The sequence below is a fragment of the Physella acuta genome, unplaced genomic scaffold (assembly GCF_028476545.2).
Source record: "Physella acuta isolate Inbredline_101_S28 unplaced genomic scaffold, ASM2847654v3 ptg000459l, whole genome shotgun sequence".
Lineage (NCBI taxonomy): Eukaryota > Metazoa > Mollusca > Gastropoda > Physidae > Physella > Physella acuta.
The window spans coordinates 37,595-56,313 of record NW_026731978.1 but is presented as its reverse complement, the minus strand read 5'-3'; the positions used below and the strand labels follow the sequence as shown (position 1 = coordinate 56,313).

Sequence of the window (18,719 nt, the reverse complement as noted above, 5' to 3'; positions counted from 1 at the left end):
AGAACCACTTGCCGTCGATGAAAATGACGAAGCCAGTTCCCCCCACTAGAATATGCAGGTCAAATTGCTTGCCAGCTGTGAAAGGGAAAGTGCTGTACGCAGGGACATATTCAGTTCCCCAGACACCGTTAGACCTGTAGTTAAACCCAAGAGGTGACATTCTTAAACTCATTTGAATACTGTAATGTAGATGCAGAGATATATTGTTGTCGTTTTCTTGAATGTTTATGACTAATTCTGTGTTGTTCAAACATACCGCCCTCAGCACAACCTGAAAAGAAACCAAGATTTAATAAATGTAATAAAGTACTAGACTACCTGTAATCCTTGGATAACTTTGGGTTTCGGGGGTTATTCATAAAATACATCATGTTTGTTAGACGATTTTTATCTTTCTCCTCCTCTACCTACTGTCAAACATCGTCGCAAAAAGCAAGACAGCACATTTTAAAAAGACGTCACACCTCTGACAAAATGTTTTTTGTCTTTTAAAAACACCGATTTCGGCTGAGCGTGGGTTCGACCTCACTATCACTTCATACACTGGGTCGGCGTGGTCGAGTCGGTAAAGCTCATGGTTGCTAAACCGAAAAGTCTCGAGTTCGAACCCTCGGGCAGATGAGGCTCGTTAGCTGGGGACAGCTACTTCTAGGAGAGACAACTCCAAAATCAAACAACTGCTGCCTTGTAGCTTGTTCTTGGTTGGACAAAGGCTATGGAAGCAAACCCAAAAAGTAAAACAGGCTAAAATCGGAGTCAATGGCCTCAATGGCGCATACCCAGTTGACACGTAACGCTTAATTGTGTTGAAGGCGTGATCGAGTCGGCAAAAAGCTCATGGTTGATAAATTCGAACAAAGTCTCGAGTTCAAACCAACTGGCAGATAAATCTCGATCCCCTTCAACACTAATAATTAAGAACGAAGAAGAAGAAGAAATACTTCATATTATTCTGAGATCACAGAAACAGGTATCATCTCGGCCAGTTGGACACATACAAATAAGTGCAAGTTAATCGTGTTAGTTTACTTAGCATCGTATAATAAATTTAGATTACATCCTTATTTAACCAATTCCATCGCGATTTAAAATTTTATATAGAATCTAGATAGAGCTACAATCTACATCTAGATAAAGATCTAGAATATACGGCTGGCTTAAGTCTAGTTTATCCGTAGCTCTAGATGAATTGCTTGTATTCTCGAATTAGATAATATGTGAAGCTAAAAAGCATAGATTTATATAAAATATTTAAGGACTAAAATTGTTTAATAAAAAAACTCAATTATGTATTGCGTTTTGATAATTTTTCTTTTTAACTAATTAAATTTGCTTTGCCTAGATCTAGATGTAGATCTACTTTATCTTCCTCCGACAGCTTATCTGTAGATTTAAAGAAATGTACTGTATACTCAAATTAGAAGTACTGGCGTACCCTAATGAAAATTAATAATAGTTTTGAAATCTAAACAAATAGCAAACAGAAGTATTGTTAAAGCTATAGCTGACAGAAAATTAACCTTTATAATGCGTAAAACTTTTGAATGGGCAACATGGTGTTCTATGGAAGCCCCCATGTTTGTTGTGAAAAATAAGTAAATGAATCAAGTGACGTCAATATACAGTAATTGTTCAGAATTTTTATAATTAAAGTGGTGTTTCTACCAATAAATATATCAATAAATTAAATAACGTCTTTAAATAAATTTGTCTTAAACAGTTTGGTAAAAAAAGAACTTTATTATCTACAAAAATACGCATTTTACAGCTCTACACATAGTGCAGATGCTCTCATGTAACCGAACAGACAAACAAACAAAAAATACAAAACAAAAAATAAATATACAAACTTTTCATTTTAGTACAATATTAATAACTTTATCAATATAAGACAGCATTGTCTAGAGGTAGAAATATAGACTGCTACCCCGAAAGTTGAGTTCGAATCCGGAATCCAGTCAGTAAAGTGTCCCTGAGTTCACCCATCTCTGATGGGTACCTAACTCTCGTTATGAAAAACAAAGGCGGCTAGACATATTTCTTATCATACTATCCCTTCAAATGTCGAGGTCTCTGAAGCTGATGAACTCAACTTTACAAATTGTACAAATCCACATTCTTGCAATACGACAATGCAATAGAATAATGTCATATTTATAACCTCACGCCCCAATACAATGAAATACAAAAACAATATCTCAAGCATCATGACACAATACAATATGTATATCCCAGCATAATACTTAAAAATAAGTTATTTATAAAAATTTCTGTTGCATTACGCGATTTGAAAAGAGTAGGAAAATAGAAAAGAATAGATGACGGAATAGGAAGTCATTTAATACTGTGTTTTATATAGGCTTCATCAATATTTCACCTATTTATAAGGAAGATCTAATGTTATGACTTAATAGTTCACAAATGATATCTAAATACATGATATACATTGTTATAACATACATTTACGAAGAGTAATGACTACACAAACTAGTTTTAAAATCACGACTTACCACGTTACCAACTAATAACCCACAAGGCACAATCAAATTCAGAAATTCTGAAGTCGCTGACAATGATTGTGTTGGTAGGATGCCTTGACGTAAAGTATAACCAGTACCCACTGTACCGCTGCCACCATCAAAGACTAGACCTTTCACGTTCTCAGCATTGCAATTTCTGCATGTGTTGTTGGTTTTCGTGTAGGTAAAGTACACGCATTTTTTGCTGTTGAGACACGACAAGGCACAATCTAATAACGATCGTTTATTCGTTGATGCTACTGATGTATCGTTACAACCATTGTACGTCACGTCTGAGGCTTTAAACTCTGACGATGTTAAAGCAGTGTTTGAGCACTGTCCTGTCGAGAAGACTGGAAGACTACACGAAATCCACAAAAACAGAAGTAGATGCATGTTGTATCAGTGCAGTACAAACTCTCCTTAGTGAAATAAAAAAAAAACTTATTTAGTAAGTAGTAAAGCTTGCACGATCTCCTTGTAGCTAGGAGATCAAAGTGCTGGAAGATACGTAACCCGAAGAGTCGTCTAAGTGGAGAAACAATGAGGGGCGGGGCTACTATACATTTTTAATGGGAAAATCAACAAATGATAAACTAAACGGTTGCTGTAACAAATTAAAGGGGGTGGGGAGGGGAAGAATATAACTAGCAATTATTACCGTTGTGGATATTACGTCGGTGTTGTGGTTGTTAGATTATATTTGAGATAGCTTAATGTTACCCATGTATCGAAGATGTACATATGGAAATATATTCACCTCATAACTTTTTTTAAGCTAGTGCCAACAAACCTTAAAAAATCGAAACCCGCTCTTGATATATATATATATATATATATATATATATATATATATATATATATATATATATATATATACATACATATATATACATATGCGCACAGTATGTGCGTGTGCGTGTGTACATGTGTTTAAAAAAATAAAATCGATCCACTAGATATGCATATAAAACAATAGCCTGTCGCCCATTTGATAAATAAATAAATTGTTGTCTGTGTTTATCTCATCTATCCGGGTAGGCATTGCCGTTCCACTCTCCCTCCCCGGCCATTTCCAACGCCTGCCCCCCCCCCCCCCTTCCCAATAGAAAAGTAGCGTACATTTATATCAATGGTTCCCAAACTTTTTCGATTGGCGACCCTCTTTTATAAAAAAAAATAAGGGACCAGCGACCCCCATAGAATTAAAAAAGCCGAAATTAGTTAGGAAATTAATAAGCACTAAAATACGATTTGTTTGTAGACTCTCAATATTAATTATTCTTGATAATTGATGGGTGAAATTGCATGCTATTCACTAGTCTTAACAATCGCGGTTAAATTTTTGTTAACGTCAACCTCATGTCATTTTGAGCATTTAATTTATTTCTTTGTTTTGTTTTTAATTGGAGAAGACGCAAAAGGAACTAAAACTCGAAAGGCAATCGATTTCACGTTTGTGTATGAACGGTACATACTACACCAAAATTGTTTGAGCAGTTTTTCATTTAACACGACACGTGGCGCGGATTCATCAACTTGAAAATCAAACAATAGTGAAAGTTTGTTTTCATTCAAAATATGTTTTTTTAAGATCTACGGACATGTCTTATATATGCCGCTGCATAGCATTATTAGACAGAGATATTTGTTGCACCTTTACTGCACTGTAATACCCAAGAATTAATTGCACGATCCTCAACAAGAAGGGTTGATGAGACTATTTCAGTATTGTGTTAGGTTTTTTTGCTTGGCAATTTTTAAATGCGACTTCATATTATGCTTGCACTAACGCTTTGTTTTCTTGGTGAAAACTTCCTGTTCGATCAAGTCTCTAACGTTTACAGCTAGCTTCACGCAGACGAAACAACTCCTTATCTTATTTGGCGTTATCCGAATGACTCGTCTCAAAATGACGTTTTAGTTTTGAAGGTTTCACAGACTCATAACTGAGAACAACTTTTCACAGTACGCATTGTTTCTTCTCTATTTCGTTTCCAGTGGTTAGTAAAGCCGAATTTCAGAAATTCTTCTAAATATATATTTTTTTTCATTGCTAGGGTTTATTCTACCAGTTGGCGACCCCCCAGCAAGCCCTTCGCGACCCCCCATGAGAACCCATGATTTATATAGAAAACGTATACGTTAGGAATAGTCCGCTGCCTGCATTGTCAAGTATCCCAATCAGAAATTTCAAGTTCGCCCCCCCCCCCTCCCCACCTCTCCCTCTCTTTCTTCGGAGAACATCGTATGTAAGAAACCCTGATAATGGTTCTGATTAGACAGTTTGGAAAACAAAACGCAAAAGAAACATTAATGCATAATTTGCATACACCGAAGAGATTGTAACCGATATCGAAAAGAAAGAACATGTTTTGTTAACCCTTAGTTTAAGAATAGTGTGCTTGATTGGTTTGGAGTACAATTGATTACATCATAAACAGGTTCGTGTTAGGTGCACGGAGTGTGAACAGATCAGTGAAAGGAATCAATGAGGACCTATCCTACTCGGCTATCCAAACACCCCATCTTAGCTTATTAATATTTAATTACCCGCGTTATTCCTATACAAACTTTTATTAATATTTAATCGCCTGCGCTATTCCTATTCAAAGTCTCGAGTTCGAATCCGGTTTTCAGTCAGTGGAACGTTGTGGAGAGTATAGGCGCTGGGCATTGTGCTGTGCACTGTATTCCTGCATATGCTGAGGTCATGAATATGAACTCTATTTCATCTGCTTAACTAATCTCTAAGTCTAATGCGGAATCTTGTATTCCTATAGGATTTGCTTATTCAACTGCATGACATAAAAGTATTGTGTGTGCTGTAAATTATTCAGAAGACGATGGTATCATAATCCTTGTTTTCAAAACTACTCATTGGTTGTGTCCGTTCAAACATTTTAGACTGAATACATTACACTTTGTGAAACAATGGGTTGTGCACAATGTCCATTCCATAACTATAGGCCTGGTAAAATGACATTGGTTGTACAAAATACACGTTTACTAATACAGCAATAGGTATGATCATGTGGTTGTAAGATTATCTTATTTTAGTTATAAATGACTTTGTCTCCGATTTGAGAGATACGGGGGGGGGGGGGGGGGTTTAGTGGAACACGGTCTCCTCAGAGGTCTTCCTTGGACCAATTAGAAACAAAATTAAATTTAATATTTTTTAAAAATTGCTCCCCCCCCCCCCCCTGGCTCCTAATGCCCCCACTCCCAACACACCGAGCAAAATGTGTGAAAGAAACCCTACTCTGCACCGGTATCAAAGACGTCTGTATTGTGTGAATTTATTACAACTTCTTGGGCTTTAGGATTGGTCTCCTGGAGTAGGGTCACATGCTTGTCAACAAAGGTCTTAACAAGTTCTTCTGTGGAAGAATAAACACCTTAGGATAGTGGTTACAAAATATTGTGTCTCTGTGTAATGCTTAAAAAGAGAACAAGTAGGCCTGTATTTGTTACACTCATCCCATCAATATATATATATATATATATATATATATATATATATATATATATATATATATATATATATATATATATATATATATATATATATATATATATATATACGACTCCGGCAAAACACATGTTTTAAATAAATAAATAATAACTTTATATATTGTTTCATATACTGTATGGACATTAAAACCAAATAACTTTTGTTACTTTTACAAAACTTCAAAATGTGCAAAAAGAAAACACGCACCATCCATTAACTTGAATATCTTCAGAATATTTAATAATAGTTTTATAGGGGATAGTTATTCATAAAAAAAGAATTTAAAAACAAGAAAAGGGGATAGTGAGGTTAGCATAATGTTCAGCCTTGCTAACATTCCAATACTTGAGTAGGGCACACAGGGCTGGGTGGACTTGGGGACATACTACGGACATATTAAAGCTGGAGACATTGTGGTCAATGATGAAGCACTATACCATGCAATCTAAGTTTTCTTAAGTAATACCATACTTGTTAGATTCTGAATAGTATCCCAAATAAATTGGTTAAAAATACAAACTTTGAATGACAACCCCATTGATCGTGAAATACTGACATCAATACTAACATTTTTTTTAAATAAACTTCTTTATTTTAAAAAAATGTGTATAGAAGAATTATTAAACAAAAAATAAATTTAAAATTCTTCTTTTATTGGTAAATCAGTTTAAAAAACAGTTGCAACATGTAGAATATTTGTCAAAAGTAACATTTTTTGGCCTTAAACCAACAAGATGTAATAATCTATTAGTCCACATTCTAGAATTTTCAAACAAATATTCAAAAATATTTCTTTTGTATGAATGTTAAATATAAACTGAACTAAACTTCAATTTTACCAAAAAAAATTGATTAATAAGGAAAGAAGAGTTATAAACTTAGTTATAAATATACAAGGTGTAATAATTATTGATTTTAATTTTTTTTTCAATCAAATTTATTTTGATATTACATTTGAAAAATCAAAAAAAATAAGTACTAAATCAAGTTGGTTAATATGTTTTTTCTTTTTCCATATGTGGTAGCTAGATATAAAAATATGATGTTACATAACACAATCATTTTGTTGACATTATATCAAGTTTAAATAGTTTATAAACATAACTAAAAATCTAAAAATAGTATTTTTGGATTTTTTTTTTTTACAATTTTAATTTTTAAAGTAATAAGTTCCATTACCAAGAAAATGATTAAACATAATATCAGTTCTATAATGTATAGAAATATGTATATACACTAAACATTTATTATCACACAGTCAGCACTTACATTTATTAACATGTTACACTGTTACATCAAAAGTAGTTTCAATAAATATTTCCAAAAATATAAAGAAAATAATGTAAATGAAAATAAATATGTATATATTGCATAGTTTATTATTACATTCAATGAGCAATGTATGTACACGTAAAATATATATGTATAATTTTGATCATGCCATATTGCTAACATAATGGATTTCAAATAAATTACAACATTAACAAACCAAATGGAAGACAAATAATATTCAAATTGACAAAATGTTGATGAACAGATGATATTATAGCCTAAATTAACTTCAAAATGATTTTTGAATTGTAGTCTTCTTTGTATTATAAAAAGACAGAAAAAGACCATCTTTTTTAACAAAGAATAACTCATCAACAGAAACAATCCACATTATCTAAGGCTAAAGCACATCATTAAGGCTAGCTATTAAATTAAGGAATCCCTGAAAATAAAATTTAAAAAAGCAGGATATAAGTTTATAATTATTATTATTGCCAAATATTATTTAAATCACAATATGGTCGAACAGATTCTAAATCAAACAGTTGACAATGTTTTGCATTTTTGAAAAAAAGATTTGAAGATGATCAACTAATGACAGAATTTCTGAACACTTATCAACATGTAAATGCATTACAATATAGAGAGCAGTGCTTGCAATTGTTGTGAATCACCAAAAAATCGATCACAATTTAATCTTAAACACATTTACTCAGTATAATACATTTAATTTGTTTTTAAATTAAAGCACAGATATAAAAAGTGGAGATCTGTTACATATAAATCATCATCATTTCCCATTTATGCCCAAGACACATGGGGCAAATAAAGTAGAGTTCATCTGTTTCTTATAAATTGTTTTCATATTTTTAAAAAGGAATCGAATGTATTCATACCAGTTTTATTTTATGGATAAAATATAAATAGAGAAAAAAAAATAGTTTAAAACAATCAGAGGTCAGTTAAGTTTTTAAGTATTGAAAGACAAAACAACTAGTGAGACTTTATGATTATTGTGTGGCTTCAGACACTAATCTTAGCATGACAAGAGGTTATTAAAATAGCCTCCTAATAGAACACCAAAACTAGTCTGTTCTTAGGGCACCAAAATTAATGTGAATAAATATTTTACCTAGTGGCATCAATGAATAGTAGCTCAACGTAGTCAGTGATTTGCAAACCTATTTATCTGACATCTAGTAAATGAAACAAATCCTTATGAAAAATGTATATCTTATGTTTACTCACAATTGAAGTCTTTTCATGCCTCTTTTCCAACCAATTTCATCAATAAATATTAGAAGAACATAATAGGCAGCAACAAATCAACCACAGACATTGCCACAATAGGTATCATGGTTTCAAGTGCTATCTTAGATTCACATCCCTTTTCATGAGCTATAGCATCACCATACAAAATTTTCAATGCAACTTCATTAAAAAATTCATTTTAAAAGACCATTTTTTTATCAACATATGCATACATTTGTTAAAGTACATTAGCAAAACCAGTTGCAATGTTTTGGAATGAGATTATGACCAGATATCAACAGCATATTCAACAGCTGAATGTGAAACAACACAAGGTAACAACGTTATGCGTTAGAGTCGCCCTTCTTGTTCTTTGGCTGTGGAGAAGGAAAAATACAGATGTAAACAAAGCATACTTTAACATAGGCACATAATATTAAGTTATATAGGCATTAAATTATAGCGTGATATATTTTTGTGTTGGAACTCTACATTTTGGAAAAGTTTAAGTAAATTAATTGTGCAAAAGGAATGTGTATGCCAGTAGAAAAATATATAACTTACTACGTATGCCGGGTTTGGTGATGGGCTGTAGTTAGGTCTAACAATTTCAAACTGAAAATAAAAAGCATCACAAATTAATTTATCCTTATCTAACTTCTAAACTATAGCAATATGTGTCATTTGCTCAATGTCAAGAAACTAAAGGAAAAACTATGAAAAAGAAATATTTAATTAGTAATTTGATATACCTTCAGTAGGAAAATAGGCTACATAAGATTTTTAGTCAACTGATTATTGGAAACACATTCTAACAGTTTTAGTAACACTTGCATGCATAAAGTAGTAAAGTAGTTCAAAACAACCACATACACACAAATAAAGATAAAAAAAGAGACAATTATGTCATCAAGTAAATGTAGCAGTCAATAATTAGATGTTTAATAGGGACTTGTCACTTACATCCTTGTGAGGTTCCAAAAGTTTAAACATGTATTCCCAAGAAAAGTTTGCAGTCTGGCCTTCAGGTTTGGGTGCTGGAAAAATAAATTAGTTGTGTATTTAACACTAAAAATCAGAAGTGTATGTTAAATACATGTTTTGAAAATCTCTAATTAAAAACAAATGTGTCTTTGAGTTATTTTTGAAGTGTTAAATACATTTAGACTTTTCCAATAATTCATATATTTTTTAAATTTTTTTCTAATTATAATAATAATAATAAATAAATAATTGAAAACCAGAATACATTTTAAAATTTAACATTTAAAATCCTTCTTTGTTCAATCTAGTTTTCTACAAGATTAAGTTTCTATACTGCTAGGAAAAGAATAACTTACCATTTCTTTCCTTCATGGTGTCCCGACTAGCTGATGTCCCTTGACCATCATACCAGGCAGAGTCTTTGAATCCTGAGCGCTTGCCTCTAATCAGTTTACCATCCCTGCTGCCCTCACTTGTTCCAGCTTCAGAGTAAGCATCAGGTGAGTACAGTGATGGGGTGCCCCACGAGCCTTTGGTGGCTATTTGGGTGGCGAATATACTTCTAAATGGTGCATCACTGTTGAGTAGAAAATATCAGTATCAGTTTTATGCTTCACTATTTTAGGTTAAGAGCTTCTAAATGGCATATAATTAGTTCACTAATAAACATTATGTAGAATATTTGTTAAAATCTACATAATATTTAGAAATTGTATTTATAACAACAAATAATAAGTATGCCATAGTCTTTGGAGTATGCCTGTAATGAAACTTTTATTACATGGATCTTAATTAAAATAGCTTTAATTAATTTTTTTTTTAAGAACGCCATAATAATGTTGAAATCACAATAGCTATTAAAATCAATAAGGTGAAAGTTTAAAGTTGGTATCCTCAAAATACACCTTCAACACTAATGATAATTTTGTAGAAGATTCTTAAAATGTAGAAAATCAATTCGCGGTAACATTGCTTTTGTCTTTGCAACTCTTTAATGCTCAAAGACGTGTTATTTAAATTAATGGCAAATATAACATAGTGTTAGAGATAGTTCTATACTGATAAACTTTCAAATGTGATTTAAATAAGTTAACCAAAGTTAACTGAATCAACTTATTTAATCAAAGATTTAAGTAATGGGCACAATGAATCCATGATTGTGTTGTTTATTTCTGACATTAAAAACTATAATAGTTACAGAAAAAGGCAGGAATAAAGTGTTTGACAACTGACCGATCTAGTGAAGGAGTGCTGCCCTGTGTTTGATTAGCAGATTTCCTCTTGATGCAACACCACACAATGACTGCCACAGTCACAGCCAGGATCACAAACAATGGGATGCCAACAGCCAGACCAATGGTTAGGTCATGGTTGGCCTCAGCTGTCACAGCTGTTAAATAAAATATTTTAAAATCACTTGTTTATAAAAATCACATCAACAGTTAACAAATGTAACAACCTTTCACCATGTTCTGCCGGAGGAAAAATGTTTTCAAACAAAGGATTTTCAAACAAAGAAATGTAATAAAAATCTGTAACTACTAAACATACCAGTACTGCAATTTGTACCAAACCATCCAGGTTTACAAGTACATTTTCCTGTAAATCTATCACACTGTTGGGTGTTTGTTGCTACACAGTTACAGGTGTTAGAACAGTTTACTCCATACATATTTTGACCGCAGGCTAAAAGAGTTAAAAAATGTATTAATTGTGCTGCTTCAATTACAACAATATGTATAAATATGAGCCAAGTTGATGATGGTTAAAACGCTGTGATATAAGTTCAGACAGGGTGGAGTAGGCACTACATTAAACAAATGTGAAAATTTAATGTTAAATTTTCAGATAACATGGTAAAAGTACACATAAAATAAAACATATAAATGATTACATTAAATGTGTAAAACATTAAGAAATAATTCAGTTATTTCTTTGTATATTATAATAATTGTTTTTCCAAAATTTTCAACATAGCTCAGTTGTAATACATGATCACAGACATAAAGGAATAAAAAAAGAGACTGCTATTAATTTATACTTAAGATATTTCTTGCCAGGCTAATTTTTAAAAGTTATTTAAACCACACCTATAAGTAGAAAAAAAATGTATACATCAATATATCAGTTTCAAAACTGAATGGGCAATTAGTTTTACCTGTATTACAAATAGCCCCACTCCATCCAGGTTTACATGTACAAGCTCCAGTCGCATCATTACAATCTTGAGTGTTTGTCATATTACAGCTGCAAGAAAAGCTGCAGTTTGCTCCATAATGAGTTGCATCACAAGCTGAAGAACATAATTTATTTGTATTAATATTATATTGCATTTAAAGCACCACATTTACACATGTCTAGAACACAAAGCCTGCCAATTTTTTTTATTTCTGAAATCATTTTCTCCACAGAACATGTATACTTTAGCATTCACACTTACTGAACATTTTGTATAACATTTTAGAAAACACACATATCCTTTGACCTGAAGCAATTACTATATAGGCCTTGATTATTAATAGAAAGAGTAACCAAAAGAAAAAGCAGATGTATAATGTGGGCACAAACATTATTATTTTAATGGAGAATGGCGTAGATATGGTGACTACAATTCAGCAATGAATTATCTAAAAAATACAGAACATGCAAAAAAGTAGTAGACGTTTAAAAATTATGTATGTTTTTAAATGACACAAAGTAATTAAGTTGAGTCAAGAGCAAAAAGTATATATTAAGTAATATAGACTATAGAATTTTGAACAAAAACCACAAAATATATTTTAATGAAGATCACTGAGACCATGGTTGCCATGCCATAAAAAAAAATCATAAAACTGAATATGTAACTCCAGTTAAAACAATGGTGTGAACAAGAAGCCAAAAAATAATCATGTTGCTACTTACATGGACACACTGGTAGGTTATTTTCACTAACAATGCACACAGAGTTGTTTTCACAACCTGACAATGCATTGAATATATCACACACACTACTGTCTTTGGTATCTGAAAAACAAATTTTTTGCTAATGAAATTGTAAATCTTGCATACTCAGGCTTGGGTTTCCATCATAAAATAATAATTAAGTTTTTAAAGAGCATGTTTAAATGCTGGCCTAAGCTTGTCTTCTTCAGATTCTAGTTTTAAAGTTATTTTAGTAAAGGACAGTGGAACATTTATATTTTCAATAAAGTACATGTATTTTATCCTGTTTAGAAGAAAAATAATATAAAAACTTACAGTTGTATTCTTGTGTTGTGACTACCTGAGCAGGGTAGGTCTTGTTATTTATTTCAAAAGTAGCTGACACTACATATCCTGATAAAACAGCTGCTGCATAGATATCTGGGTTTTCTTCAGTTTTATTACTCATTTCAATCATTGTATCAACAATCAGTGATCCTTTGCTGTGAAAAGAAGAAATAATTTTATATTTGATTATCCAGTCACCATAAAATGATTTTATCTCATTTGTATGTTAAGATCTGTGCTTAACAACTCTGAGCCAACAATCAAGACTGATGTTAGAACATGGTCTTACGCCTACAAGGTGATCACAATTTCACCAATCTTTAACAAATACCTCTGACCAGCTGTGCAAGTAACATATATGATAATAGGGCATAAAGATACGCCCCTAAACTGATGTGCCTTAAACTGACTCACAAATATCACAAAATAATTTGAAATCCATTGCATCTACCCTATATTTCTACATGTCTAAAATGGTGCTTCACCATCTAACTAATGTCACATTAATTTACTCTTATTAGAATCGTCAATGCATTACATATTAGTATAATAGTTTGGAACAAATATAAGAAAAAGTGACTCATATAAAATAATCTCATGTTTATATAGAAAAATGCATAGGTCTAAGTGAAAATTGAATTTGACTTAACACTGACATATTTTACATACATGGCTCTTAATGTTTATTTTTTGGCATAATCATTCTATATACTGTGTTTCAGCTTTTTTTATATACTAAATCTAATGACCCTACATATACTTAATATTAGGGACATTGCACTCAATAATTTCTGTTACTATATAACTTTAGACTACATCCAATTTAATACATTGTTGTTTTATTTAGATATTTTTTAATACGAGTTGTAAATTAGAGAACATTTACATTAATAAGAAACCAAAAACAGGTTGAGGTGCAGGTTGCCAAACACTTTACTTACCGTATAATTATATAACATGTGTTTGTAGAAAAAATATAATCACATTAGAAAACGATTTACTTACCGGATTCCAATTACGATGGTTCTAACAAATTTGCCTTGACCCAATAACTGACCTAAATTGTTGAGCTAAAAGCAAAAAATTTAACATATGAATTACTCAAGTTTTAAACAATAAAAAACATAATTCAAAAATGCATCTAAAAAAATTGATAATGCTTTTAAATACACACTTTATACATCCTAATTTTAAAAACTTTTACTAATTTAATCAGAGAAATTTTATTTCTCCAAAGTATTCTTCTAATCAGCTGCTTACATGATTTTCAATTTTGTTCTTGAGGTCCCAATATTTTTCTGTTGTATTATCTACTAAAGATGTATCATTGTCTGGGAAATCGTAGTTAATGATAATCCTAGCATGGTATGTTGCAATTTCAGCTAAAGATGAAACAAAATATTTGGCATACATTAATATAACACATTATTTGAATGATAAATAAAATATAAATAATCAAAACAAAATGGTACACATTTTTAAATTTTTGCTGCAAGTTTTTTAGTGGTTTGAATCAAAAGTTGTTATGTCCAAAAATATATTTCTTTAATTAAGGTTGTAGTGGATTATCATTTTTGAAATATGTTTTTTTTGTGAATCCATAAAAATACAACATGATGCTTTATAAATGTTAGAGCACGGTTAGTCAATAAGAAGCCAGAAGAAAGGGTGGCTGAGGAACTTGACAAGTAAGATTTGAAAGCACAAAGCCCATATCAAAACTACATTCAGCAGTGCCATTTAGATTGTAACAAGAATCATGTGGGTCTGGACAGTAAATTGTGTTCCCACATTCATTAAAATCTGTGTCACATTTGGGGCCAGTCCAACGGGGTTTACAAGTGTAATTTCAGTTGATGTTATCACTGCCAATAGTGTGTTTGATGCAGCACCGTTAGATTTGTCATCAGTAATGTTTACATGTAACTGAAATTAAAAGTAAAGCTAACCAAACACCGGGAATGGATTGGCTATGAAATTTTGAGGTTTGGAATTCGATATGTACTCAAAAATGCTCTTATTGCAATGCTAATCAGGCTAAATGTTATAATTATGTATAATTTTTATGTAAAAAAAACAAGCAAAAATGTAGGAATTATTACTATGTATTTTTTTTTACAGTTTTACTTGCAAAATAAACACAACATTTCTAATAATGCAGGCTAATAGGTTAATTTAATATTTTTCAAATCGTAGTGGCTTGGCCTTGTTCTAGTACAAGATAGAAGTCAGATAATAGTAGACAAGTAAAGAAATCAACAGATTGGATTCTGTCAACATTTTTAAAATGAATTACTTTACATTTTTAACAAAAAACTATACAATTACCTGTATTACAATTTGCTCCACTCCATCCTGGTTTACATGTACAATCACCTGAGACATCATTACAGTCAACTGTGTTTGTCATATTACAGCTGCAAGTTTTGTTGCAGTTTGATCCATAATGATTTGCATCACAAACTGAAAAATGTATTTTATTTTGGCTCATTTAAGGTTATTAAATCGTCACAAAAAAAATTTGGAAAAAAAAGTTTTCAATTATACATTTAGCATTTATTAGGCATATACATACTCTGTTACTGATATTTCTTCTGTAAATGATTTTTAATTAACCACCTAGCCATACAGTGTAGTAATGATGGGTTATAAATTATTTTTAATTTAAATGACCAAGGTACATTTATATAGTTTAATTAGGATTTTTGATATGTAAATGTTCTAGGCTTTACAATCAGGTTTTAGATGTATGAGATGTTGTTTCTTTTTCAGAAGCCATGGTTATAAATAGGTGGTATTAAAATTAAGCTTAAACAATCTGAAATCATTTGTGGACAAAAATTTTTTATAGCAATTGTTTACCTGTATTACAAATGGTTCCACTCCATCCTGGTTTACATGTACAATCACCTGACACATCATCACAGTCAACTGTGTTTGTTATATTACAGCTGCAAGTTTTGTTGCAGTTTGATCCATAATGATTTGCATCACAAACTGAAAAATGTATTTTACTTTTGCTCATTTAAGGTTAATAAATCATCACAAAATAAATTTGGAATAAACATGTTTCAATTAAAAATGTATCATTCATTAAGCGTATACATACTCTGCTATTGATATTTCTTCCATAAATGATTTTAACCACCTAGCTATATAATATGGTAATAAAGTGTTATGTATTTAATTTAATTTGAATGACCAAGATAAATAGTTTAATTTGCCTTGTTTATATGGAAAAGCTCTAAGCTATGCAATCTTGTTTTAGATGTATGAGATTGTCTTCCTTTTTCTAAGGGCATGATTATAAATGGGTGGTTTTGAAATTAAGCTTAAATAATCTGAAATCATTTATAGAAAACAATTTTTGAGAGCAAACATTGACCTGTATTACAAATGGTTCCACTCCATCCTGGTTTACATGTACAAGCTCCTGAGACATCATCACAGTCAAATGTGTTTGTCATATTACAGTTGCATGGGATGCTGCAGTTTGCTCCATAATGAGTTGCATTACAAACTGAAAAATATAATGTATGTTGACTAATAAATTATTATTTAAAATTGTCACAACATAAACTTTGAAAATATACATTTCAAGTTTCAATTGATCACTCATATACATATTGTGCTGCTTATATTTGTTTCATGGATGATTGTAACCATGAGGCATGTAATGAGCTTAAGGTAAGCTATAGCTGTATTTTATTTGATCTAATTAAGAAAGCTGATAATAAGTATACTTTATGTATGCATTTACTATATGGCAAATCATTAAGCTTCTTGATGTTATTTCAGGATTTATGAGATACATTTTCTTTCTTTGAGGACTTACTAATACTAACGTATGGGTAAAATTATTCTTAAACAGTTTGATATCATTTATGTACAACATAATTATAAATAATAAATTATTACCAGAATTGCACATGGGCCCATTCCATCCTGTTTTACATGTACAAGCACCTGAAACATCATCACAATCAACTGTGTTTGTCATATTACAGCTGCAGGTGTTGTTGCAGTTTGCTCCAAAATGAGTTGTATCACAAACTGAAATAGTTCATTTTTTACTTATTGAATACCTTTAAATTTTCATACTTTAATATTAGAAAAAGAAATGTTTTGAATTAATAATTAATCATTCATTAGGCATAAACAAACTCTGCTATAGTGCATATTTTAAAAAATGTAAATGACTAAGATACATCAATTATAGTTGAATTAAGCATTTTTATATTGAAAAGCCCTAAGCTTTATTGTTTTTTTTTAGAGTTAATTCCGAGAAGGTCTTTATTTTTTATAAGGGCAGGTTATAAATGGGTGGTATTAAAATTAAGCTTAAACAATCTGAAATCATTTGTGGACAACAATTTTTGATAGCAAATGTTTACCTGTATTACAATTTGCTCCACTCCATCCTGGTTTACATGTACAATCACCTGACACATCATCACAGTCAACTGTGTTTGTCATATTACAGCTGCAAGTTTTGTTGCAGTTTGATCCATAATGATTTGCATCACAAACTGAAAAATGTATTTTATTTTGGGTCATTTAAGGTTATTAAATCGTCACAAAATCAATTTGGAAAAAAAAAAATTCAATTATACATTTAGCATTTATTAAGCATATACATACTCTGTTACTGACATTTCTTCCATAAATGGTTTTAATTAACCACCTAGCCATACAGTGTAGTAATGATGGGTTATAAATTATTTTTAATTTAAATGACCAAGGTACATAAAATATAGTTTAATTAGCATTTTTTATATGTAAAAGTTCTAAGCTTTGCTATCTTGTTTCAGATGTATGAGATGGTGTTTCTTTTTTCTGAAGCCATGGTTATAAATGGGTGGTATTAAAATTAAGCTTAAACAATCTGAAATCATTTGTGGACAACAATTTTTGATAGCAAATGTTTACCTGTATTACAATTGGCTCCACTCCATCCTGGTTTACATGTACAATCACCTGACACATCATCACAGTCAACTGTGTTTGTCATATTACAGCTGCAAGTTTTGTTGCAGTTTGATCCATAATGATTTGCATCACAAACTGAAAAATGTATTTTATTTTGGGTCATTTAAGGTTATTAAATCGTCACAAAATCAATTTGGAAAAAAAAAATTTCAATTATACATTTAGCATTTATTAAGCATATACATACTCTGTTACTGACATTTCTTCCATAAATGGTTTTAATTAACCACCTAGCCATACAGTGTAGTAATGATGGGTTATAAATTATTTTTAATTTAAATGACCAAGGTACATAAAATATAGTTTAATTAGCATTTTTTATATGTAAAAGTTCTAAGCTTTGCAATCTTGTTTCAGATGTATGAGATGGTGTTTCTTTTTCTGAAGCCATGGTTATAAATGGGTGGTATTAAAATTAAGCTTAAACAATCTGAAATCATTTGTGGACAACAATTTTTGATAGCAAATGTTTACCTGTATTACAATTGGCTCCACTCCATCCTGGTTTACATGTACAATCACCTGACACATCATCACAGTCAACTGTGTTTGTCATATTACAGCTGCAAGTTTTGTTGCAGTTTGATCCATAATGATTTGCATCACAAACTGAAAAATGTATTTTATTTTGGCTCATTTAAGGTTATTAAATCGTCACAAAATCAATTTGGAAAAAAAAAATTCAATTATACATTTAGCATTTATTAAGCATATACATACTCTGTTACTGACATTTCTTCCATAAATGGTTTTAATTAACCACCTAGCCATACAGTGTAGTAATGATGGGTTATAAATTATTTTTAATTTAAATGACCAAGGTACATAAAATATAGTTTAATTAGCATTTTTTATATGTAAAAGTTCTAAGCTTTGCTATCTTGTTTCAGATGTATGAGATGGTGTTTCATTTTCTGAAGCCATGGTTATAAATG

At 31.1% G+C, this 18,719-nt stretch overlaps 1 protein-coding gene across 1 annotated transcript in view; it reads right to left on the bottom strand.

Annotated features, from left to right (window-relative positions):
• Window positions 1–6,691: 6,691 nt before the first annotated feature.
• Window positions 6,692–18,719, bottom strand: part of LOC131943528 (G surface protein, allelic form 168) — a gene marked incomplete at its 5' end in the record, with an annotated part of 49,542 nt that continues 37,514 nt past the window's right edge. The window contains 18 exon segments of the mRNA XM_059303703.1: window positions 6,692–8,936; window positions 9,124–9,174; window positions 9,523–9,596; window positions 9,900–10,120; window positions 10,777–10,933; window positions 11,095–11,229; window positions 11,702–11,836; window positions 12,448–12,549; window positions 12,784–12,950; window positions 13,801–13,865; window positions 14,056–14,177; window positions 15,124–15,258; window positions 15,658–15,792; window positions 16,181–16,315; window positions 16,714–16,848; window positions 17,190–17,324; window positions 17,725–17,859; window positions 18,259–18,393. Coding sequence (XP_059159686.1) covers window positions 8,904–8,936; window positions 9,124–9,174; window positions 9,523–9,596; window positions 9,900–10,120; window positions 10,777–10,933; window positions 11,095–11,229; window positions 11,702–11,836; window positions 12,448–12,549; window positions 12,784–12,950; window positions 13,801–13,865; window positions 14,056–14,177; window positions 15,124–15,258; window positions 15,658–15,792; window positions 16,181–16,315; window positions 16,714–16,848; window positions 17,190–17,324; window positions 17,725–17,859; window positions 18,259–18,393 — 2,207 coding nt within the window.